The sequence below is a fragment of the Megascapheus bottae genome, chromosome Y (assembly GCF_031878675.1).
Source record: "Megascapheus bottae isolate mThoBot1 chromosome Y, mThoBot2.hap1, whole genome shotgun sequence".
Taxonomy (NCBI): domain Eukaryota; kingdom Metazoa; phylum Chordata; class Mammalia; order Rodentia; family Geomyidae; genus Megascapheus; species Megascapheus bottae.
This window is the reverse complement of record NC_143548.1, coordinates 9,029,979-9,055,902: the sequence shown is the minus strand read 5'-3', so window position 1 is coordinate 9,055,902 and position 25,924 is coordinate 9,029,979. Positions and strand designations below refer to the sequence as shown.

Below are 25,924 nucleotides of genomic sequence, written 5' to 3'. Positions count from 1 at the left end.
TTACCGATTTGGAACCAACAGAAAGCTGTACAGAAAAGATCTCTTAGAAAGAAGACCTGGATAGGACCAACTTTTATTAAAGAAAGAGGGACCTGGAAGTGGACTGACATGGTCCTGGGAAGATCAGCGTATGATGTATCGTACATAAGGGACTTCGGTGTCCTCTCCACTCTGGTTATTGCAACACAGCTCAAGTATCAGGGTCCGTACATGGTGGCCGAGGTCTTGCTTCGAAACAGAGCTCACGATCTGGGTCATCCTGAGTCAGACAGCAGAAGATCAACGCAAAAATCAAAAGGCAGAGCAAAGAATTCCGTGAACCTCTCTAAGTGGTACAGATGGAACCACACAAGGCCTCCTCCTCCCTGCCCAGATACCAACTCACCGCTGATTCAACCGTTCCTTAAGCTTGGTAGCTGGCATAAACATGGAATAGAGCATAGACACACCCTGGGATAGCATGGTGATCTCCAACCTGTGCTCCTTCTGTGGAGAGGGGGAAAAGAGGAACAGTGGTTTCCGTGAGATGGACAGCACGCAAACGCTATCCCAGAGGTGCCACATGAAGAAGAATGAGCCTTACCTTAAAGTACTCTAGAAACTGCTTCAAGGTCATCTCCTCACCATTCGGCTGTATGCTTTGTACCTCAAAGCGATCCCACAAAGTCCACTCATGCTCATAGTACTGAGGGACAAACAGGTGTGACAAGGGGTTACCCTAAGTGGCCCTACCATCTTATAGTGGGATTAGTCACAACCCTTTCCTTTCTCCAGAACCTTTTCATTTTCCATCCCTTATTCCAAGAAAATAGAAGAAATTCCTATAGTGATCAGAATGGTCACTCTTTCAGTCACCTACATTTTCACTCAGTTTCTTCCTTTTTATTCAAACACAGTAGTCCAGACTTACTGTCCATAAAGGTATCTGAGGCATGAGATGGATGAAGTGGGCTCTGCCTAATATCCTGTTCTCAGGCCTAGAAGTGGTTAACTGAAATCACGTTCTTTCTCTCCTGTCTCTCTGACCACCAACAGACTTCTAGAATGATGGGTAAAATGGAAAGTGTCTAAGCTGACAGCCCTCCTACCCGGTGACGTGGAGGAGGAAGGGGTGCAGAGAAGCTGAAGAAGGGCAGGGCCAAGTTGATGAAACCGTTTTTATAGGACTCAAGCCGCTGGTGTCCCTGGACCACCTTGTACAACTCCAGACACACAAGGCCAACTACAGCTGCTGTGGTGGTGGCAATGGCAGGGATGATCTTCCCTGCGATCAGCTTGCTCTGTGTGAGAAAAGACAGGATCAGGAGAGATCATGGTTCAAAGAGGACAGAGTCTGTGCAACACAAGAAATGTAGGAAACTCCAACTTGGCAAGATGGGATCTGCACTGTCATCACCTTATGCCGGTCTGCCGGGGAGATGTCATAGTTCTCTGCCCGAAGGTTGGATGCAGCCAAAATGAAATCCATGTGGAAGTTACTGTCATCATCCTGTTGGCAGTGAAAGAGTCAACAGAGAAAGACTTCTCTAACCTTTGGGGAATACAAACATCTCCCACCCCAATTATATGCAATACAGTGAATAGCTGGGTTCCACCACAGGCCTAAAACTTTGAAAGATGTGATGCATTATCAACCATCCTGTGCATTCCAAAACCCCTGTCCAGCACCTTTTCAAAGTCAATAGGACACATCTTGAATCCAGGGAGCATAACTGGACTTGGAAGGGTGGCCATGAGCTTTTCCAAGTAGACATCATCTGCGGAATGGAAGGGAAATACCATCAGTACTGTCAAAAGTACCCTAGTGTCTGAAGTAGGATAATCCAGGGTGGAGCAGATCTTTAGGCAGATAAAAATCTTGCAAAAGATAGGTATTCTTGAAGAGAATAAACAGAAGGAGAGAGAAAACCACCCAACCAAAAGGACAACAAGAAATGGTTGAGGCCAGGTGCTGGTGACTCACGCTTATAATCCTAGCGACTCAGGAGGCTGAGATCTGAGGACTGCACTTTCAAGACAGCCCAGAGTATTACTGAAGTCTGTAAGACTATTCTTATCTCCAATTAACCACCAGAAAACTGCAAGTGGTGCTGTGGCTTAAATGGTAGAGCACTATCCTTGAGCTGAAAAGCTCAGGGGCCCTGGCCCATGGTTCAAAACCCATGACCCTGAAAGCTGTGTGGAACTGAGGTGTTAAAAAGCATGCAGAAATAATCAAGGGAGCTAAGTGAAGAAAACAATGAGACTACATCATAGATGGTCTTAGACGTACAAGTCTATGTAATTTTATGTAATTCTATTACATGCATACAGGAGACTACTACTTAGCCTTACCAGGCTAAGGTAACTTCTAACACCAAGAATAATGATATGGACAAAGTCAGTAGGGAGTGGGTCTCCCTGACATCTGTCTAGGCACAACTGAGGCTACTTTACTATGTGAAATTAGCAAGACACACAAAGAAAAATCCCAGTATGATTTCACTTGCATGCCACATCGAGATTAATGGAACTGGCATACACAGAAAGCAGAAGCAAGTTTCCAAGCACAATGAGAAGCAGAACATAGAACAAACTGTTTAATGGATATACTGTGTAAAAACATGAGAGAAAGCCCAGAAGCCTGTCACACAGAAAATGTTGATACATTTGACACTGGTGAATGCAAATCACATAGAATTAAGAGCCAGGTAGTAAATCATATGTGTTTTGACTGAAGTAAGAACAAAGAATAAGAAAAATATCAGAAAGAACATAAAAGAGAGAAAAATGACCTGGGAACCCTTGAAGGAGAAGTTAACAGAGGAAAATAACAAGACATGGGAAGTTAAGTCAAAATTGAGACAGAGACTGGGAAATGTAAAGGAGAATTTCAAGCGAATTCAAAGAAAATGTAGGTGAAGCACTGGAATTGGAATTGGAAAAATGGGGAAAATTCTGAAGAGTGAGATACAGCTGAACAAGAGCAGGGCTAAGGGATAAAATGATTGTTTACTCAACAAAATGTAGAGAGGGAGAAACATGTGGGGAGATGTATGTATTGAGATAACACAGAAAAGAATGTCAAGAGCCAAGGTACTTGGGAAAGGAAACGTGGAAGAACGCAGGCTAGTGAAAAGTACAAGAGATAAGAAAGGCAAAGAAGAAAGAAAAGGAGTAACCTGATAGTTAATGATGGGGAAAGAGGGACACAGGGATGAGAGATGAGATGAAGGATATTACCATGTGAAAAGCATACAGAGAGGCACGTTTCGGGGTAGATGTGCAGACAGGAAGATGGGAGTGATCTGCAAGCACACACACCCAGCAAGGTATCAAGCAAGGGATCAGCCAAAGCACTGACCACAATCATCTTCCTTGCATTCCTGAAAAGAAAATTTCAAGGAGAAACACAGGAAAGAACACATAAAGAGGCCAATGCTAAGACAACAAGGAAAGAACATGCTAGACTGGTGTGGTCATGACTTAATTCCAGCACTTTGTACTCTTAAGGCTGGGGGATTCTAGCTTTGAGTCAGCCTGCAACTCAAAAAAATTTGGTCCAGTTCCAGTTCTCTTGCAATATTACAGTGGGAAACAACAACAACAAACCAATGGGAGTTTACCTCTACCAATTTGATCCTTCCCTTCTATAGAAACAATATGGGAGGCTCAAGGAATAGGGTGTATGAAGAAAGCATGGCCACAGCATTGTAGAACATGACCCATGGCAGAAGACTACTGAGGAGGTTTAGATAAGATGGGACAGGTTAGCTTGTGACTTCCGGACAAGGGTCCAAACACTCTCACCAACAGAAGCACTGCTGCTCTGCAGCTCCTGGTCAGAAACATGGATCTTGATGCCAGACTTGGGGGTAAAGGTGGGGACCTGAAGGGACTGTATGAACGTGGCCACGGCAGCACGGTCCCGAGAACCTGTCAGTCCATACGTCTGGGCGAACAGGTTGGCAGCGGCCATCACATAGTCCAGATGCAGGGTCTGGAGGAGAAAGCAGCATAACAAGAGGACCACATTAATTTAGGGTGCACAGTATCTGCCCACTTCTCTCCCATCCAACTGCCACTAGATACTTGGTGAACCCACTGGGGGAGAGGGACTTACGTTATTCACATCGAAGATGAGTGGATGGGGACAGCGTTTAGGCCCAGACCAGAACAGCACTCCTGAGCTTGAAAGCTATGAGAATACAAAGTTCGGGTGGGGGAGGGGTGTTTGTTGTTGCTGGGTTCTATTTCTTACAGGTTACTTAAGAGAAGACTCTAGGAATCCTGACTTGTTGTCTGGTTCCTTGATGTCCAAACTCACTATTTCTAGCTCTTCTTATGGGGTCACACACACACTGCTCGTTAACAAACTTGAAGACTTGTTATGTTGCATTTTTTTATTGCCAGTCCTGGTCTTGAACTCAGGGCCTGCGCACTGTCCTTGGACTTTCTCAAAGCTAGAGCTCTACCACTTGAGCCTCGGCACCACTTCTGACTTTTTTTTCCATGTGTGTCATACTGAGGACCTAAATCTGGGTCTGCATGCATGCTAGGCAAGCACTCTACCACTAGGCCAAACTCCTAGTCCTAATCTTAATAAATGGAAATAAATCCTCATAAATCTCCTTTGAAACCAACATTCATCACTCGGTTTATCTGGACATGTTGGTATGGACAGAAAATGTACAAGGTTTTCCTAGGCTCAAATGCAGCTGAGACCTGAACACACACATACGCACATACCCTTGTTGTCTGTAACTTCAAAATGCCTCAACTTAAACCATGGACAGCTCTGTTAATCAGGCATGACCCAGCCCACACTAACATGCATTGAAAATGATGGTGAGGGCAGGAAAAGCCTATTTGAGCAAACAGGACAAAACTGTGTATTTATAGAAGGCAACAGTTTAAATAATTATGGTCCTAGGGAGGGTATCAACATGACCACATGGAAGAAGACATGCTGGAAGCCTAGGTTAACTTCCTCCTTTCCAGAAATGGTTGTGAATAAGCTACACAAAAAACATCCCATACCTGGTTAGGAGGGAAGTTGAACAGCAGCTGCCGGATATTGTCGGAATACTGGGTATGCCAATGCTGGTAGGCCCATGTCACACAGTCAGACCAGTTGTGGGGCAACTGCAGCACCAAGCTGCGCTGTACTACCTCCAACACCTCCAAAGGCTGGTTCCCTGCCAGACGCAGTGTCTGATCCACAAACTTGGTATCCCTATTAGAATGAAAGCAAGAAGCTATTGCAATGAGACTCAGACATTTATTCATTCAGAATATCTGTCACATAGTGACAATTTTTTATTTCCAATGCTTCACACAAAGTAGTCCATAAATAAAAAAGAAAGAAATGTTAACAGATGAATTCAATGAAGTGATCAAACCAGACACTACCAACCAAAACAATTACAGCAATGACATCAAAGTTACAGATTCCATTCTCTGAAAAGAACACAGACAAATTCTCAAAGAAATTTTATAAAACAAACACATTGACAAGATCACATGCCACACATGACCTATTTGGGTATTATTTCAGAGATGCCAGAATAGATGCCGAAGTGTTGTATTAGTCAACGTAACACCAACTAAGAAGCAGAATTAGGAATGCAAATCACACAATCTTATAAATTCTTGCAGAAAGACCTAGATAACATTAGGGCCGGGATTTTGGTCTAGTGGTAGAGTGCTTGCCTAGCATGCACAAAGACCCAGGTTCAATTTCTTGGTACCACATACATAGAAAAAGAAAAGCTGGAAGTGGTGCTGTGGCTCAAGTGGTAGAGCTCTAGCCTTGAAAAAAGCCCAAGGGCAGTCTTCAGGCCCTGAGGTCAAGCCCCATGACTGGCAAAAACAAATTCAACATTATTTCACAATACCAGCTCCAAAAAAAGTAGGAACAGAAGGGATATACCTGCATATTATCTGATAAATCTATAGCCATGCTACTGAAAACAATTCTTCTAAACCCCTCCACTCTTCCAGTACTGTTTGAATTGTTAGCGAGAGCAACAAGTCAAGAGAAATGTAAAAAGGAAACAGAAATAGGAAGGAAAGTCTTCCTGTGTGCAGACATGATCCTATACGTAGAAGTTCCTTCAGAAGAAATCAAATCAAGCCTCACACATCTCAACAACATTATGGGCACAGCTGCAGCATACAAAACCAACACACACTAATCAGCAGTATTTATAAATATCAACAACAAAACAGGATGAGAAAGAAATCAAAATAAGAGTTTTTGCAACAGCCTACAGGGAAAACCAACCAACCAACCAACCAACCAGCCAAACAACAAGACCAGGTATCAACTTGACTTAAGGTGGTAAAAGACTCACAACACAAACTGAAAAACTTCAAAAAAAGAAAAGCATGAGGTGCTGCAAAGATCCACTATGTTCATGGACAGCCCAAAGTGGTTCAAGAAGTAGACTGCTTCCCTAGCAAACAGGAGGAATGGCCAAAAGGAAATACAAACTGTAAAGTATAAACATACAGAACTTTTTAAAAATGCAAATGGCCAATAATACAGAAATGATCAACATCCCTAGACATAAAAATGCACAGCAAAAGAGTACTCAGATTCCATCTAATCCTAGTGAGATGGTAGCTAAGAGCCAGTAAACAACAACAAATGTTACCAAGGATATGGGGAAAAAGGAGCTCTCACATACTGCTGGTGAGAATATAAGTTAGTGCAATCTCTTTGTACATAGGTATTAAAGTTTCTTGAAAAAACAAAAATAGCCTATGCCTAGTATCCTAGCTACTTTGGAAAAAGCCCATGGGAACAAATGCTTGACTAGAAGAGTACCATGTCAGCCACGAGTAAAACAGCAAGCTTTGGGTTCAAAACTTAGTACCAGTACACACGCGTGCACATACACACACCCCTAAAGACAGAGCTACCATATGATCCTGCCTGACACATTGTTCTTGGGCATATGAGTCAGTGTAAGACAAAGTTCGAGAGAGATACTTGCACACTGCTATTTAGCAGAGCAATATTCACAATAGCCAAACTATACTTAATCAACATATGTGCTAGCAATTGGTAAACCAAAAAATGGGTATATATATTTCATAACAGAGTATTATCTAGTCATAGAGAAGAAAGAAAACAGACCTATAATAAGAAAATATTACTGCTACCGTTGTAGTGACTATTACTAATAAAGTGACTAGAGTGTACAACAGGGACTATCAGGGAAAGCAGCAGGTAGAGTAAGAAAAAGTATATACACATAGTACACAAAAAATGCAAATATACATAATACATGTATCTGTGTAAAGATATGTGTATGTAATACATATAAGCATATACACACATGTATACATGCCTTTGAATATGTATATATATATATAAAATGAATAATGTGTACCTTCTAAAAAGGTAGGGAGGCTAGAAGGGAGCAGTTAATAGTGGGGAGGAGTAAATACCATCAAAGAATGAATGGGTATGTGCTCATGACACAATCCTTGGTACAATCACAAAGAAAAAAAAGGCTACTGCTGAGTGTGTAAGGGAGCAGAAAAGCTTTGATGACGTACATGAGGTAATGGTTGACAATTTCTGCTGGCTTCTTGAAGAGTCCTTCAAACTCGTCCCGAGCCCACTGCAGACAGAGCAAACAATTATGCAATGTACAAGCTGAACACCAAAGTTTCTGTAGATATCAGAAAGACTACCAGGGAAGAGATCTAGAAAGAAAAGCACACATTTCTTCTGCATGGGAGATCACTGAAGCCTCCCAAACATGATAACCCAAATTTCCCTATTTCTAACCTATAAATTAAAAAACCACATTACCCACACTTGCAGTTGTTCAGAATAGTATAGGAAATCCTAAAACCAGTAAAAGGGATACAAGTAATACCACAGTATTAGCTGTTTGTAAGGATGAGATATGGAGCTAGCATAAGCATAGTTTTATGATCCCATTTCAACAAACACCTGGATGTGATGGCACACTGTAACCATGCAGCTAAGACAGAAAACAACCGAAGTTTCCAAGTCATACCCAGACTCAGGATGGGGCAAAAATTGAGATCCTGCTTCAAAACAAAGCAGAGCAAATGAGACTGGGAAATAGAGGTCAACACCCAGACCAATTCACAGGCTACCACCACCAAAATGAAAAAATATTCTGAAATTCATTTTTAGTAGAAAAGCACTGAATGCATGGAAACATCCTCAATCTCCAAGCTGGGTACCATTGGCTCACACCTGTAATCCTAGCTACCCAGGAGGCTGAGAGCTGAGGATTATGGTTCACGGCTAGTCTGGATAAGAATATCCATGGGACACTTAGCTCTAATAAACTACTCAGAAAAGCTCAGAATGGCCTTGTGCCTAAAGTGGTACTACCTAGCCAAAAGCACAGAGAGGCTCAGGGACAAAGCACAGGCCCTGAGTTGAAGCCCCAGAACTGGCAAAAAAAAACCCTCTCAAAAAATCAACATTCTCTATTTTCAGATATACAAAAAATTATGTCTTTTATATACTTTCAGACAAGAAAAATGGGGAAAAAATAGAGAGGGCTTGGAGATGTGGCATGAGGAGGTAAAAAGTCAAAGGACCCAAGATGAAACCCCAGTACCACTCAAAAACACACACACACAACTAAAGAAAATAATTTCTAAAATTTTAGGTTACCAGTGAAATCTCACAAGTTTGAATAGTAAAACTCATAGTCATGGATTTTCCATATCTGAGGATAAAGGCTTGGTGGCAAAGACATCATCCACTATCTACTATCACTTCCACCCCCATTCCTGAGCTTGTTTACCTGCAGGGTGTGCTCGATAGCATTGGGGAAGTTCTTCAGTGTGCAGATAGGGACAGACTTCTCAGGAGGGTCCTGGCTAGAACTGTAGGACTCAGTCAAGTAGGGGATGACCACCTGCACATTGCCCTTGGTGCCCAGAGTGCCAGATTCCAACAGAGGCTTGCGATAGTACACACAACGGCGGTCCACATATAAGCCTTCACGGAGGAGATAGAAGACAAGTATGCACACAGGAGGAACATTTGGGTGAGACAGGAAGACAACCATTCCTCCATGCCCTCTTTCACATCTCTGCCCTCATCCTAACCCACCAACCACCAAACTTACGAGCATCCACGTTGTCCAGAGCATTGGCCACACCATCCAGGTTTTGGAAGAAGTCATCATCATAGACATGCTCTGTGTCAGGGCCCACATGGTTCTGGTGGCTCATCACCCTGATGAGGGGATTAATCTGGCGCACTGCTGCTGCAGCCGTGTCAGACTTCAGTTTCTGGGTGGCAACAAGGAAACAGAGATGTTTCCCACTTACACTCTTATTCTTAGGGCAGATTTACCTAATGATGGTTCCAAGTTGACCAAGCTCCTGAGTAAGAGACAGCAATACCTAAAACAATGTCTCAAGATGGTGGCAGGAGGAGAGAAGAAAAGGAAACAACTCACACAATTAATCAATGGATCAGACTCAACACACCATCTCATGTTTCTGTTTTAGTTAATGCAACCCAGAGTTGTGTGACGTTCTCCCAAAGAAAACCAAAGTGGTAGTACTAGAATAAGCAGAATCCCCCCGAAACCCAAGTTACCACCCTTATTTGAGGTAAATTCTCCCTTCAAATGCTCTCTTACATTCTTATACCCATTCTAGGTCTTTGAACAAATGCACATTCCCAAGCAGCCTCCCCTGTCTACACTGCACAAGAGCACCTTCCATGTCACCTCCAATTTCTCTGTTTTGTTTCTCAGTAAGCTTTTGTACTTGTTGGAATCTAACAGTAAGTCTGTACCTAGTCACCATTATTTGTCTATTGTGGCAGTCAAACAAGTCTTAAAAAAACTTCCGGAAGAAGTCATATGTGTGCCCCGATGTGAGTGCATGCTGGTCCTGAAGTAGGAAGCCAGGGGCTAGATCCTGTCATCCATGACATTTATTCCTTAAAGCTAGCATTCTACAAATGGAGCCATGCTTCTCCTTCTAGCTGTTAGGTGGCCAGATGGAAATAGAATCACAGAGTTCCTGCCCAGGCTGGCTCTAAACAGTAATCACCAGGTTCAGGCTATGACTGCAGGAATGAGCCAGCAGCACATAGCCCAGAAAGTGCTAGATGTGTTAGATGTGTACTCATTCTTGCCCAAATGAGAAATTTAGACACAATACTGGAGAGTAGCTCATTCAAAGATATAGTAGGTTAAGACACACACACATACACATGTACACAGAAACAATATGATTCTAACTCTGGGACTGTTTCATGGGATAATGAAAGGAAAGAAGACAATAAAGAGGATAAAGGGAGGGTGAATAAATTTCAAAATTCAGTGCCACTAGTCATGAATACTGAACAAAATAATTTTAATGAAAGAGGCCATGTCTGTGGCTGAGTGGCAGAGTGCTTGTGTAGCATGAATGAACCCCTGGGCTTGCCTCCTCGGTACCACATACACAGAAAAGGCTGGAAGGGCTCAAGTAGTAGAGCCCTAACCTTGAGAATGCTCAGGGACAGTGCCCAGGCCTAAGTTCAAGCCCCAGGGCTGGGGAAAAAAACCCAAAAAGCAACATAATGAAGAGAGTTGCTGACCAACATGGAGAGGGAGGCGTAAGAAAGGAAAAAGGAATGGACAGAAACATTCTGGTTAAAATGCAGTATGTGGAGATTAGACGGTGAAACACTTGGTCCATTAACTGATATGCCCTTTAAAATAAAAAGAAAGGAAAAGAAATCTCAAACAGGCCCTTGGGGTTGGATACCACTGAAAGGTAAGAGGATAAAGGTACATGGTAAATGAGGATGAACTTGATCAAAGAATGCCTTTGGTACTTAGGGAAACAGAACACAGAATCTCCCTGAAACTTTTTTAGAAAGGTGGTGGGTAAAAAAGAAGAAAGAAATCAGTGTGGACAAGATACACCATATGCATGTAAGCTGATGGCACAATGGGAAATTCCCTAGTAGCACTAAACTATGGTAATAAAAATTAACATATACTCATTTGAAAAGTAACATGTCACTGAATCACAGGAGACTTCCTGTAATTTTCTTCCAATTGACAAATGCAGTTTGAATGAAAAACACTATCTTTGGGCTATTTGTTGTGTCTTGGTGGTTCTGGGGTTTGAACCTATAACCTATATGAGCAAGTACAGCATGTGAGGCAATCCCCAGTACTTCCCGGTTCAGTCACATTTCACAAAAGGTCCTGGATCCTGAGGCCAGCATGGACCATCATGCTCATAACTGTACTCAAACCACTAAGTCCTCACTGTCAGGATTATTCTTTGAGATTAGAATCTCACTATCTTCGATGTCACATCTGAGCCAGCCTACATGACATCACTATCATGTGGCCTCAGCAAGGGCTACCAACCAGGACTCAGAATATACTTTGAGAACGTCTCAGTTACTATGCAATCTTCCGGTCAACAGAAAGCCTGGAATGGCTATTTTGGCTCCCTTACCTGTTCTAAAGGTCTAGGTCCTAGAATGTAGCATTTAAAACAAATCAAGCAAGGGCAAGTGAAAGTAGCCTTTCCTAGAAAAGTCTGCTACAGCCTTACCACATGCCCATTTTTCTACTGTCCAAGAATCAAAGAAAATACATAGTGAGAAAGGAGTTATTAAAAGCTTGACAAGTCAGAGGAAGCAATATAATGCCAAAACAATAGGGAGCCAGCCTAGCTCTCCCACACAAAGAGAGAATCAGGGAATCCCAGGAGCCAACTATCTTAAGAAATCAACAACTACAAATTTAAGAAGCAACAGGTAAGTATACAAAACACAAAAGAAACACAGATAAAGCTTATATAACTCAGGTAAAGCTTATATCCAACACTCTTAAAAAATCAGAAGTGTGAGGACCCCTCCTCAACCCCTTGCCTCGGAGATTTGGCTGGTGCTGGGGCAGGAAGCCCTGAATGCCAGAAAGCAGCAGAATCCAGACGCAGGAATCGCACACAGAATAGGCATGAATAGCACAGACAATGGCTGAAACCAGAGGGGAGGTGAATGACCCTTCACCACCACGGAGCAGCTCATAGCCAAACCCCCAATGAGTAAGTAGTCCACTGGCTTCCTCTAAACCCTTCTGGAAAGCAGAGCTGGTGGAGAGCTACAGAACGTAAACCCATACCCCACTCAACCCCATCCAAGAAAGATATGGCAAGTGGGGGGGCAAGGAATTCAAAATCATGTCCCTTCCTCCAACAGCCCCTTTCTCAGGCCATTCACTGGAGGCTGACAGGAGGGTGCTAAGACCCAGCACCCTATAAGTGGGTGTGGAGGTGTTCCTTGCTCACACCTGCTCAACAGCCTCCTCCCCCACAGGCCACTGAAACTAGAGACTGACAGGGGCTAAGACCCTTCAGTTCCAACCGTGGGTGGGGTTATGTGGAATGAGCTAACACTTAGTGGGGTGTTCTCCTGCCAGGAGCCTCTGGCAATCCAGCATCAGGGGGACCTCCCAACCAAGTTACAGAAAGAACCACAGCCAAAAGCAATCCTGTAACTCTGACGGAAATCAGTGGTGCACTATGCCCTAGAACGGAAAAACAGAAAGGGCAGGGAAAGTAACCCTGAAACAGTGGGGAAATGGAGGGCAGCAAGGTATGAACTTGCACTTAGAGAAACAAAGGCGTGGCTCCACCCTCAGAGCCCACATCCTCAGCTGGGCCCCGCCCCTGGGAATAGGGCTGGAAAACTAGTAGTTGGGTTCACTGAGACCACCTAGGTGCATAGCTGCACACAGCCTTAGGAACATCAGCAAAAGCTGCAAGCTCAGATGCAGGCAGCAACAGAACTAATGTGGCTGAGAACCACACATATACACAGATACCCAGAACCATGAGCTCCCGACCAAGTAAAGACCACTGCCTACTGACTACAAAGCAAACTTCCACAAGGCGGCAGACATCACAGTGACAAATCATGAAACAGATAAATAATCAAAGTCCATACAAATCCCAAAAGGAAACAAGAGTGAAGGAGTGAAAGAACAGTCACCATCCAAAGAAATGACAACTGAAGAGACTTGAGACTTGGAGATATTGTGGGCACGACTAAAGAGATTAAAGCAGAATTTCAAAAACAATTCCTGGACCACACATGACAGGCTCAATGTCCACAATGCAAACTGAAAGCAACAGATTGACTAAGAGGGAGAACAGGACATCAGGGACAGAAGATAAAACACACAAGAGTTAGAAGAGAGAGTCATCAGTCTGTAGAAATCTGTCAGATTTCAACAAAGAGAAGTCCAACAATTGGCAGGCACATCCAAGAAATCTAATCTTCATATAATACGAATTGATGAGGAGGAGTTTGAAACAAAAGGAATGCAACACTTATTCAGCAGAGAACTTCCCCAACCACAAAAGGGAGAGTCTCACATTACTGAAACCTTTGGGATGCCCAACAAGGCTGGCCACAGAAGGAACTCCTCCGGACATATCATTGTAAAAACATTAGACCTGAATATTAAGGAGCTGATCTTAAATGCCACTAAAACAAAGAAAGAGATATATACAATGGAAAAAAATTTAGAATCACTGCAGACCCTAAATGCTTGGCAAAACATCATTCATGTCCTAAAGACCAATGACTGTCAACCCAGACTGATATATGCAGTGCAATGCATTTACAATTAAGAGAGAAATAAAAATATTTCATTCCAAAAAAAAGCTGTATGAATATTTGCTCACTAAACCAGTATCACCCATAAATCAGTAAACACAAAAGGGGAAAAGAGCAAGAGAGACATAGAAGGAAAAATAAATAATGACCAAGGATGCTAATCACTTTTCCATAATTTTCCTAAATGTGAACAGGCTGAACAATCCAATCAAAAGACACACAACAGCAGATGATCATAAGAAATAAGACCCATCAGTATGCTGTCCCCAAGAGACCCACCTCACTGCCAAAGACAGAAACAAAGTACAAGTGAAAAGCATGGAAAAAAATTTTCCACCGCAACACACTGTGCAAAAAAAGCTGGAATAGCAATAATAATCTTTGACCATATTAACTTCTCAGTAAAAATGCATAAAGATTAATGATGGCCACAACCCATTAGTATAGAATATTATAATTATAAATTTTTATTTCTCCAATGTGGGAGCACCTAAATGTATCAAGCAAACTTAAGAGTTACAGAACAAGATAGACTCATACACAGTCATAGTAGGAGACTTTAATACACCACTCTCACCAAAAGACAGACCAAATGAGCAAAATGACACCTTCAAATGACCCTAAATGACACCAGGGTATACACAGAGTCTTCTACCCAACGGCAAAACTTTATACATTTTTCTCAGCATCCCATGGAACACACTCCAAAGTAGATCATATAATAGTACATACAGAAAACTTAAGCAGATACAAGAGGACTGATATAATCCCCTGCATTCTATCTGATCACAGTTGAATCAGACTAGTTCTAAACAACATAGTAAACAGTTGGGAGCTGAACAACACACTTCTGAATGACTCCTGGGTTACAGAACAAATCAGAGAGGAAATTCAAAACTTTCCTGACTGTAATGACAATCAAGATACATCACAAAGGAACTTATGGAACATAGCAAAAGCAGTACTAAGGGGCAAATTTATTACACAAGGAGCCCATATTAAAAAGACAGGAGAAGCTCATGCAAACAACTTAAAGAAAGAAGTTCAAGTGCCTGGAGGAGCAAGAAAAAGTTAATTCTGAAACAACTAGAAGGACAGAAAATACAAAAGTAAAATCAGAAATATCAGAAATTGAAATAAGGTCTACTATACATAAAATTAATACATCAAAAAGTTGGTTCTTTGAAAGAGTCAACAAAATGGACAGACCCCAGGCAAGATTAATCAAGAAAAAGGAGAGGGCAGACTCAAATAAACAAGATTAGAGATACTATGGGAACAATCACAACTGGTGGGAATGTAAACTAGTGGAGGTTTCTTAAAGAACTGAAAATAGACCTCCCCTATGAGCCCACCATACTACTCCTGGGCAACTAACCTGAGCATCATAACCCAGGACACCTGCTCAGTTATGTTCATCTTTGCACTGTTCACAATAGCCAACCAATGGAAACAACCTAGGTGCCCTACTGCAGATGAATAGATACAAAAATGTGGTGTGTATATACACACACACACACACACACACACAATGGAATTCTACATAGCCAACAGACAAGAGAAAACAATGGCATTCAGTGGGAAGTGAATGAAGCTAGAGCAAATCATGTTGAGTGAGATAAGTCAAGACCAAAGGAACAAAAAGCACATGGTATCTTTAGTATGTGGATACTAGATTCAAACAGTACAAGAGCAATGACCCAATATTTGGGTACTCAATGTTGTGGACATGATCTTGAAGATATAAACATAACCACATTGGGACCCAGTGTTTGGCCTAGTGGTAGAGTGCACAAAGACCTGGGTTTGATTCCTTAGTACCACATGCATAGAAAAAGCCAGAAATGGTGCTGTGGCTCAAGTGGCAGGACGCTAACCTTGAGGAAGAACCCAAGGACAATGCCCAGCCCCAAGTTCAAGCCCCAGGACTGGCAAAAAGAAGCTAAAATACTCACAACCACATAGACATAAAAACCTAGGATGAGCTATATACTTTATAGACATATAAACTTCATAGACAATGTTTTATTACATAAATTAATAATACCTATGACATACAAACCCTGATCTTAATTTTAATTATGTTCTCAAGTCTAAGTGCCAGTGATAGTATATAGAGATTCCCTTCCTGAATACTTGTTTGTTAAACATGACCTTTGAAATATGATGTAGAAATCAATGTTACTAAATTCTTTAATTAAAAAAACTGGTAAGTCAAAGAACATAAATAGTCACTAGAAAATCCGCCTAACTTTAGGTTGGAAGGCAAAAGAAAAGAAACGGGATAAAGGCTGGAAAGCAAGAGTAAATCTGTTATAAAGGGACAGGGATGGGAAACAAGAAAAAGAGAGTTAGGAAACTCTAATCTATCATCACTCACTGTGACATCCCAGGGACGGAAGAGAAACTGTCGGTTCAGATTGGACTTCTCAATGGTGTCCATGTCTGTAACTGTGATTTGCCCATCTTCCCCACAGCCGAGCCCAATCATGGCAAAGTTCTTGAGCAGCTCACAGCCAAGAGCACCTGCACCCACCTGGAAAGTAGAGAAGGGTCTAATAAGAATGAGTGAAGGCAACACAAGGCCTCCCACTACCATTCTCTTGCACTGCACATGTTCCCATAAGGTAAGATGCAGATCCTGGGGTCATAAAATCCCACGGCTGCCTGAGAGAGGAGTCATCAGGTATGGGAAACAAAGGATGTTTCAAGATAGAATCAAGACCAAGGCCCAGTAAGAAAGGGTGGTCCACAATCAGGAGATGAAAGCAATAAAGGGCCAACAGTGTCATTCACCAGGAAGTACTTCTGCTTGCCAAGCTTCTCTTGAAGGTCTGACCCAAATACAGCTACTTGTCCATCATAACGGTTCTGGCGCTGGATCATGTGAAAACAGGCAGGTTTAGTCAGGAGCTTCCCCAGAGATAGTCCCTCCCATCCTACTGCCTCTCACTGACATACCGGGAGACACTGGTCTTCCATGAAGTCTACTTTCTCCTCAGGGAGACATTCCAAGGCATCAAAATACAGCCACTGCTGGATGGGCATAAACTTTCCAGAACAAGCCTGTGGAGTGAAGGCCATCCATCCAGTCAAAGGGACAGGCACAGGGAGATCACAAGAGTCAGGAGGGTGCCTGGATCACATCAAGACATGCCCTTCCCCACCCGTGCTGACCTTCATGACCTCCTGGGCAGCCAGGCCTCCAATGAAGGCATTCATGGGTGCCAAATCCCCAGCAGCCACATAGGACAGCTTCCGGATGAGATCTTCATCCAGATTTTCCTGCTGGACTGCCGGTGCAGCTTGAATATTCACAGCTTGTGCTAGGGCCACCAGTTCTGCTGCATCCTCCTGGTGGGTCAGGAGGACCAACAGAGAACCCCTCATATTACCATGGCAGTCGCAGTAGGGAGGAAGAGCAGAGGGAAGCACAAGCATGACAGAGCTTCAAGCCAGGGAGCCTGAATGGCTCTCCTACCCACCCGCCTACCTCATTGTGGGGCCGAGGTGCCCTGCTGTGTTGAGCACAGAACTGATGGAGAGCCTGGAAGCCAATGTGCAGCTGAGCAGGGCGAGAATACTTGGCAAAGTCGGTTACCACAAAGTCTGGATCTGCCAGGGAGGCTCCTAAGGACTTCTGTGGAAAGTGAGGTATCAAGACAAGAAGTGTGAAAACAAAACTAACCCATCAACTGGAAATGCCTAAAACACCAGCTTTTCTTCTAATCTTCACTTCCCCATACTCACAAAACCAATCTTCTGAGACACTTTCACTTGACTGACAATGCCTCCACGAATGTAGTCAGAGAAGTTGGAGGTGTCACAGATACTAAACGTGTACGGACCTGGGGAAAAACAAAATATAGACAGATAACTGGTCAGATCATGCACTGTCCCTCTTTCCCTTGTAAATTCAGTGGCAAAATCAAGACAAGAACTGGACGAGCCATGGTTCTTGACCAATTACTAATACTCAAACCATCTCCCATCTGATTGCATGCCTACACTATTGTTAGCACTTAGGAGGCTGAGGAAGGGGTATTATTTGATTTGAGGCCAGTTGGCCTATTCAGAGGGATGCTGTGTTAAAATGTTACACCCACTAACCAGTAACAACAACAACAAAAAATGAAGCCTAAGATTATGGTTCAAATGGTAGACTGCTATGAAGGTACAGACTTTGCATCAAAAGTTTAGTATCAAGAAAAATAAGGAAACACACCAGCCAACACTCTCTCTTCTGCCCTGGATCTAGGCCAAAACCTACACAGACCATATGTATTAAGTGTCAGCCAGAAGGCATTCTGGTTGTCTCAAGCTTCTTCCCTCTTCATTTTGACTGTCACCTTCAGACCTTGAGTCCAAAAGACTATTCAGTTCAGACCCAAAGGGGCTTTTCCACATGCTCTTATGGTTCAGTACAACTAACAGTATTAGCTTTCTATTATACCCTCAACTGTCCAAACATAACTCACAATTCTGTCTTCTCAAAATTCACGTCTTTTCTAACCACAATCTAACATATCACCTCCATTTCTCCTCACCACAGACTCTGTAGACATGTTTCCTTACCAGCATCCTGGAGCTCAACTCAAAGCCCCATCACCTGTTTCTCTTTAGCCATAATCCTTATCTAATCCAGTCCCCAGAATAGGCCTTCTAATCCCAAGACTCAGATCAGACCCATATGCATTCTTTAATAGGCAAACCTGACTCAAACAAGACCTCACTGTCTCTCAGCACCCTGCTTACTTCAAAAAACAAGAACAGACTGGACCCAAATTTCCACTTTTGGCCCTTATCTTTCCACCTTAGCAGCTACATCACAAAAAACACATCTCACTTTAGTAACAAGCATGGTTAAGCAAGAATCCTGAGATTGTAAACAGAAGGGAAGAGACCTGAAATCACTGCTATATTACTGTCTAATTCCCTCTGGCTGAGACAGACCAAAGAGTTCACTACCTCAGTACCAGAGAACATGGCACATATGAAATTCAAAAACCCATTATTTGCTGAAAGAAAGAAAAATACTCAAACATTAAAAGAGAGGGAGGGAGGGAGCGTTTCCTAGTAGTAGAGTAGTACCTGCCTAGAATGAAGGAAGCCCTAGGTTTGATTCCTCACTACTACATACCCAGACACAGCCGGAATTGGTGCTGTTGCTCAAGGGCTAGCCTTGACAAAGCCCCAAATCAGAGCCTACAACCTAAGTTTAAGCAGCAGGACTGGCAAATAAAGAAGCAAAGAAGCACAAAACCAAACCAAACCAAATAAAAATGTACCCAATGAAAATACAAATCCACAAATGAGACCATTATGGTAACTCCTAAATGATAAGTGAAAAAAAACCCAGAAGCACAGCAGCAAAATCTCACCAAAACCACAATACCTGAAAAGGGGGGATGAGAAAAGTAACTATCATTACAGAATGACATAATAAGAACAAATGCACAACATTACCAATACTGGAATAAATCAATGAAGGAATGTTAGCAGTCAACATAGAATTCCATACCCAGAATAAAGGTCCTTCAGAAAAACATACAACAGGCTAGAGGACATGAATCATGAAGCAACTGATTGCATAGCATGTTTTTGTACCTGAATTCAAATTCCAAGATAACTACAAATGACAAGGAAAAGAAAGAGAAAAGAGAAGCAAAAAGGAGAGGCAAAAACAATCTCACATGTATTAAATCTATAAGAATTACCAGCAGGCCCAACATAGGACAAATCCAGCAAACAAACATTTTTCATACTTCAATCTGGGTGAATACAAAATAGCCAACTACGAAAATATTTGGGATTGTGGTTAAAACACTTTCTTGGAAAAACCTGAAGATATAAAACCTGAATTTTTCAAACCAAACAATAAAGAAGCCTATGGAAACCCTCTGTTGTGTCAGATTTTTCTGAATGTTCAGGCTTTTTGCATAATTCACTTGTCCAATTCCAGATGCGTGTTAGCCTCAGTAAGGAAAAAAAAGCAACAGTGTAGAAAGGGAAGACAGACTCTACTGAAAAGAATATATCTATTAAAAATTAAAACACAGAAAAGAAGGAATGAAAACACTAGTGGTCATAAATTTTGAGTCTGTACCTCTTTTTTTCATTTCCTATGAACCATCTCTAGATCTTACTCAGATTCCAGAAACACAGACTTCTCTCTTGGACTCTGGGACAGCCCACACCCAAGAACATGGTTCACCTTGGTTTGGTCCACCATTTCTCACCCCTACAGCTTTAGCATACCCAGCACTGTGATCTCTGTAGGATGGAGACCATTGAGTTCACTCATGCCCTGAACTTCTGTGAAGGACACAAAGTCGCCACTCTCAAACCCATGCCGAGATTCATCCAGGCAGGTGACAACTCCAGGATTATCCTGCTTGGAAAAGAGTAATATTCAGAGACAGGTTCAAAGTGCCTGTGGACAGGGAAGATGGTCATCGTACACCTGCCTACAAAGGAAAAACTCCCAGGGGGGGGGCCTCCTTACCTTGGTGACCATAGAAATCATCGCACTGAGTGGTTGCTCCCCAGTGGAATCTACAAGAATCATTTCTTCTCCAAAATCACAAAAGATTTGCCTGTAGAGAGAGATAACAGAACTAGAACATGAGATAGTGCCCAAGGCACTCTCTGGTCTATCAAGGCCCAGTGAAAGCTTCTAAACAACCTAAGCCATCACTGGTAAGAATCAGATGGCTCCTATGCCACACAGCAGGAATGAACAAGCAGAACTGGAAAGTTGGCCGGCTGATGAAGAGGGCCTGGGAATATGGTAGAATATGAAGACAAAAGAGGAGGAAGCACTCACCCAAATAGGCCCCTGGTGTCTGCCACCACCAGCTTGATTCCACGGTTATGACAGATCTCACCCACCTGCAGCTGATACTCCAGAGGAGAGTTGGTGAGAACCACCACCTGTAATGTCAAGAGGCTCAGGCTGAGGCTCTGACACTGGAGTGAGAGGGAGCAAAGGACTGAAGAGAAAGGCTGACAGGAAAGAGGGGAGGGTAGTGGGACAGATTTTGCCTGCTCAGCCTTCTTCTATAATGGAGGGAAAATTAATCCTCACAAAACAGAAGAACACAGTCTGAACAAAACTTTGGCAAATATGAACTGCCATCCCCCTACTACTCTGTTGAGCCACAGAGATGAATTCCCAGTCAAACCCTTGTTTTTCTACCAGTACACACATGTTCTACTTCTTAAGAAAAATATTCTTCAGACATAATTTGTGCTATTTGTCTCCATATCCTTCTGGATTCTATTTTGGAGTAGAATCTCTTCTAATCTCTTTTAGAAGCTTTGGTGCATTAGTCTTCTCAGACACCATAGGGTAGTTTATCCACTGATAAACACCCAAAGCATTCCTCTAAGCATTACACTTAATTAGGAAACACCTCAACTCTCACAAAATCCCTACAAGAAAGACATTTTATTTTTCCTGTTCCAGGAAATTCAGACAGAAGAGTTTAAGGGACTTTATTATGGCCATATCATTACAAGAGCTCAAAAACTATACACATCAAGGCAGTTTGGCTCCAGATCTTGCTTCTGGTAATTACTATACCACAGTGCACAGACACACTCATGCATCTCTCCCTGAAAATAAATGAATGTACCAAGGACAAATCCAAACATGAATTTCATCCTCTATATCTAGACAGACAAAAGGACCAACACATCTGAAAAAAATTATCTTTAAAAGCCAATCTTCTATAATCTGACTCATGTAGTAGGGAACATACTGAATATCAAGGGGAAAGAGACAATTCCAGAAGGGATGAGAATTGATTCAAAGAGAGAAGGAGAGGGATATAGAGAATAAGAGAGGGTGCATTTGTCATAATAAGTAGAAGCCTTGGTCTCTCCTAGCAGAGATTTGCTAGATACATAAGGCCATATAGTATGACGCTAAATGAAAGAACCTCTAGAATACAGAAACAAAAGCCATAGAAGAGTGATTGTTGTCCTTAATGTACTATGTTATCTCTCATCTCTTTTGCTATCCCTTGATTATCTCATATTGTAACAGTATTTTACTTTGTTATCTAATATATCTGATACATTTGTATTTGGTTATTTGAAATTGGAAGGAAATGGGGAACAAGACATGAGAAAGGGTATCAATGTATGTGACTTAATGTACCTTCTATCTGGCGAATATAATTTAACCCTTCTATTAATTACAATAAAAATATATGAAAAAAAGAGTAAGAGAGGGTGGAGGAGAGAGGGAGCGAAGGGGGGGGGGAAAGGAGAGAGGGAGAGAGAGAAGAAAATTATTTAAACAGGATGATGCTGTTTTGTACCTGGAAACCATTCAAGAAGTCTTCTAGTAGGGGCCCAGTGTATATGCTGACAGGCACATAGCTGTTGAGCTCAGCAAGACGGGGCTGGGATACTTCAGCTCGGTTTTTACCAATGTCTTCCTTGTGAAGGTAGAACTGAGGGTAGTAATAGGCAGGACTGAAATAGATGAAACTGCTCTCATGATAGGCTGCAGCTTTATTAAGAGGAAGAGAATAAGTACCTGTGAAGACAGGTCACTCCATTGGGCAGTCCCCGGGTCATGAAGGGTGACAGCCTTGACCCCTGCAAGGATGATATTCTTGGCAATTTCCACACCTAGTCCCCTCAGGCCAGATATCAGCACGCTGGATGTTTGGAGATGCTTCATTGCTTCATGACCCAGTACATACCTACATAAATGTAAATCTCCCTGTTAAGATGTATATACTCTGTGCCTCCTCCCACAGGTCAAATCCATCCCTGGAAACACTTACAGCTGCCGAGAGTAAAGACCCTCATCTATGTGTGTTTCACTGGCTTTTGAGATTTCCTAGGTGTGGAGAGAAACAGTTTCAGTGAAAATAGGAACTAGGGTAGAAGAACAGAATGTGGGTGGGGGGTGCTACAGCCCCACTATCCAATCAACCTATCCCTCATTCCAGTCTTCAGGAGGAAGATACTTACTTTGTTTGTTCCAGAGGCCATGGCGAACAGGACAGAACATGCAGTGGAGCAGTCAGAATCCAGCTGGAATTAGATTCAGAAAATCAATGTTTCTTAGTGCTCTGGAGTGTAAGGGAGGATCACACTTGAGGCACACAGGAGCAGCCCCTTTCGGGGCCAAAAGACATGCTAGAAAATTTTTTATCTACTGATGTAGAACGGGAAGGCAATTGGACAATGCAGCCCCCAGAAGTTCACTAACACTGACTAGATCCACTACTGCAACTGTTTCTCTGACCACTCACACTGAACTCCTGTGAAGGCTGCCATTAAAAGCAGGGACAAGGCCCCAATTAAGTTTGCCTTTCTTTATGGCAGATTGGGACTAGAACCAGTGGGCTAAAAGATGGTTTCCTAGGAACTAGTTGGAGAGGCAGTGGGTGGACTATGTCTCATCTCTGGTCATCTGCAACGTTTGGGTCACTGGGAGACATTAAGGGTTATCCCAGGACCATGAAAAAGCGAACAGAATTCCATGAGAGTACATGCTGTGTCCTTACAGAACAACTTTGACTCACATGGGTTTCTAATGTAAATGCTGGAATAAGAAAGGCAGACCAACTACTTAGGTGTAGAAACTTTAGGAATTTCCTTGGGAAATTACCCCGCTGTAGGGTTGAAAGTCTGAAAAAACAGATTTCTAGGGAAGCAGCCTGGATAGAAAATCAGGACCCATAAAGGTTATCTCTTGAAAAATAGTTCACAATAGACAAGCTCTCAGGGCAGAGACCAATGACAAACATAGTCCATGTCCAGATGGTCCTCTTCTTTAGTTGTACAGATGGGTAGGAAGGGAGAAGAGACAGTGATATCTGGGCTAACCAGTCACAAGACTTTGTTTAGAGTTTTGGAATTCTTTTGAAGGCAACTGAAGTAGACAGACTTGCTAGGTATCTGACCCCTCCTGGAAAGATGAAAAACAAGCAATGGTAGAGTTTGCTCCTAGGTCTGTTTCACCCATTGTATATAGCTCTCATGACACTTTTAAATCTCCCAACTGCACAAATTAACTCTATGCTCTGGGCCACTTCAGTAACACCTGCCCTGATCAGGTCTACAACCTACCAATACTTGTGGAAAAAAAATTAATGGCACTACATATAACACACATACCCGCACACTCATACATATATTTGTATGTGTATATATATATATATATATATATATATTTCTCAGTCCTGGAGTGTGAACTCAGATCCTGGGCTCTGTCTCTGAGTCTCTCTGCTCATGGCTAGTGCTGTAGGACCGGAGCCACAACACCACCCCGCCCTTTTCTGTTTATGTGGTACTGAGGGCTTCATGTACACTAGGCATGCAAGCACTCTACCACTAGACCACATTCCTAGTCCCCACGGGAGAACCTTTAAGGCACACAACGGGGACAAGCAGGTGCGACGGCTGAACCCACACTCGCGATACCCCAGTGCCCACTGGCGGGAGTTTCCCAGTTTAGGTTCACGAGTGGTGGAGTTTCCGAGCGTCCGTAATGTACCTGAGACTGCAAGCTGAACCTGCGGTCTGGCGGCGCATGGCGGCGGGAAGATTCCCAGCATGGCCGTTAAGCAAGCAAACTTCGACTCCGGTGTCTCAAATACAGGTCAGGGGAGCGAAACCCGCGTCCCGAATGTGCTCTACGCCCCTCGGCCCCAGCAGCGTGAGGACCGCCACACCTGGACCTGCATCTGGACCTGGACTCGGACCCGGACTCCGACCCGGACCACGACCCCGACCCGGACCCGGACCACGACCCGGACCCCGACCCGGACCCGGACCACGACCCGGACCCCGACCCGGACCCGGACCCGGACCCTGACCCGGACCCCGACCCAGGCCCCGACCCGGACCTGGACCCCGACTCGGACCCGGACCCCGACCTGGACCCCGACCCGGTCCCGGACTCCGAACCCGACCCGGACCCTGACCTGGACCCGAACCCCCGACCCGGACCCCGAACTGGACCCCGACCCGGTCCCGGACTCTGAACCCGACCCGGACCCCGAACTGGACCCCGACCCGGACCCGCACCCCGACCCCGACCGGGACCCGGACCCGGACCCGGACCCGTATCCCGACCCCGACCCTGACTCGGACCCGGACCCCGACCCGGACCCGCACCCCGACCCCGACCCGGACCCCGACCCGGACTCCGACCCGGACCCGGACCACGACCCGGACCCCGAACTGGACCCCGAGCCGGTCCCGGACTCCGAACCCGACCCGGACCCCGAACTGGACCCCGACCCGGACCCGGATCCGGGCCCCTCCCCCTCCCCCACACACTCACAGCCTCCCGCTAGTGTGTAGGCTCCGAGAAAAGCGTTCCTTTCCGAGGTCGCCGCGCCGAAGCAGCCCGTCAAGCTCGGCTGCCACCCTCTCCCCACACGCCAAGCCACCCCGACCACAGCGGCGGCCTGCGCCTACCCCTCCTCGGCCGCCGTGGGGCCGTGGTCGCCCCGTCCGCAGAGAGGATGCCTCCTTCGCCCTCGCCGCGGCCCTCGACAGACGACAAAATGGCGGCTGCCACTTCCCTTGGCGAGGGAAACCGGAAGGGGCGGCAGAAGAGCCCCACCCACCCTGAATTCCTTATGACGTCACACGCCTCGCGATACTCCGTCCACGTGACTCCGTCCGTGCCGGAGCACGGCACTTCCGGGACTCTGTTCTCCACGCCGAAGTGCCGGCTTTAAGTAACGCTGAGGTGCTCCTGGCAACGTAAAGCAGATGCTTTCGGCCGTAAGCGATTCACAAATAAACTCCTAGTGAGATTTTGTGCAGAAAATAGTATTTGTGGTAGAGTCTAGCGTAGTTGCCCTTGCCGCTTCCCTGCCCTTGGGGAGCTGGGGGTCAGTAGGAGCTTTCCGGACATATTTGGCACAGTTTTCTAAGATCCCACCTCTTCCCTTCTCACCCAGCAAGCAGACACACACTCTGTGAGCACAGCTACTTGGAGGCATAGGTACGAGGATTGCTGTCCCCAGCCGGCACCTGGCAAAAACACTAACCTCTTGGACAAATACAAGGGTCAAACCCATCACCATCATCAGTGGCAATTATTTTTAAAAGAAACCCGATGGCTCTGTGGGTCCGGCAATAGACAAACTTCTGAGGTAACGGGAAATCAAGAAATACGGCGAAAAGGACAAAAATGCATCTAAGAAGGGAAGATGGTGTGTAACTGGCCATGCGGCTGGTGAATTTTATACAGCACGTCGCTTAAGTGTTGAGTCATTTCTCACCTGCTGCAGTTACTTCCCGCTAAAT

At 44.1% G+C, this 25,924-nt stretch overlaps 1 protein-coding gene across 1 annotated transcript; it reads right to left on the bottom strand.

Moving 5' to 3' along the window:
* Positions 1-55: 55 nt before the first annotated feature.
* On the bottom strand, positions 56-25,217 carry LOC150040298 (ubiquitin-like modifier-activating enzyme 1). The gene is made up of 26 exons (XM_090327302.1): positions 25,085-25,217; positions 22,625-22,687; positions 22,435-22,490; positions 22,182-22,350; positions 21,961-22,095; positions 20,460-20,566; positions 20,139-20,229; positions 19,892-20,024; positions 17,384-17,481; positions 17,127-17,273; positions 16,811-16,987; positions 16,595-16,699; positions 16,430-16,510; positions 16,014-16,169; positions 9,114-9,279; positions 8,787-8,983; positions 7,549-7,613; positions 5,020-5,215; positions 4,103-4,177; positions 3,790-3,979; positions 1,669-1,757; positions 1,397-1,489; positions 1,089-1,280; positions 584-685; positions 386-486; positions 56-259 (listed from the first exon to the last, which is right to left on the bottom strand). Exons 2-26 carry the CDS (start codon positions 22,643-22,645, stop codon positions 124-126), a joined length of 3,078 nt encoding a protein of 1,025 aa, XP_090183428.1. The 5' UTR covers positions 22,646-22,687; positions 25,085-25,217; the 3' UTR covers positions 56-123.
* Positions 25,218-25,924: the final 707 nt, after the last annotated feature.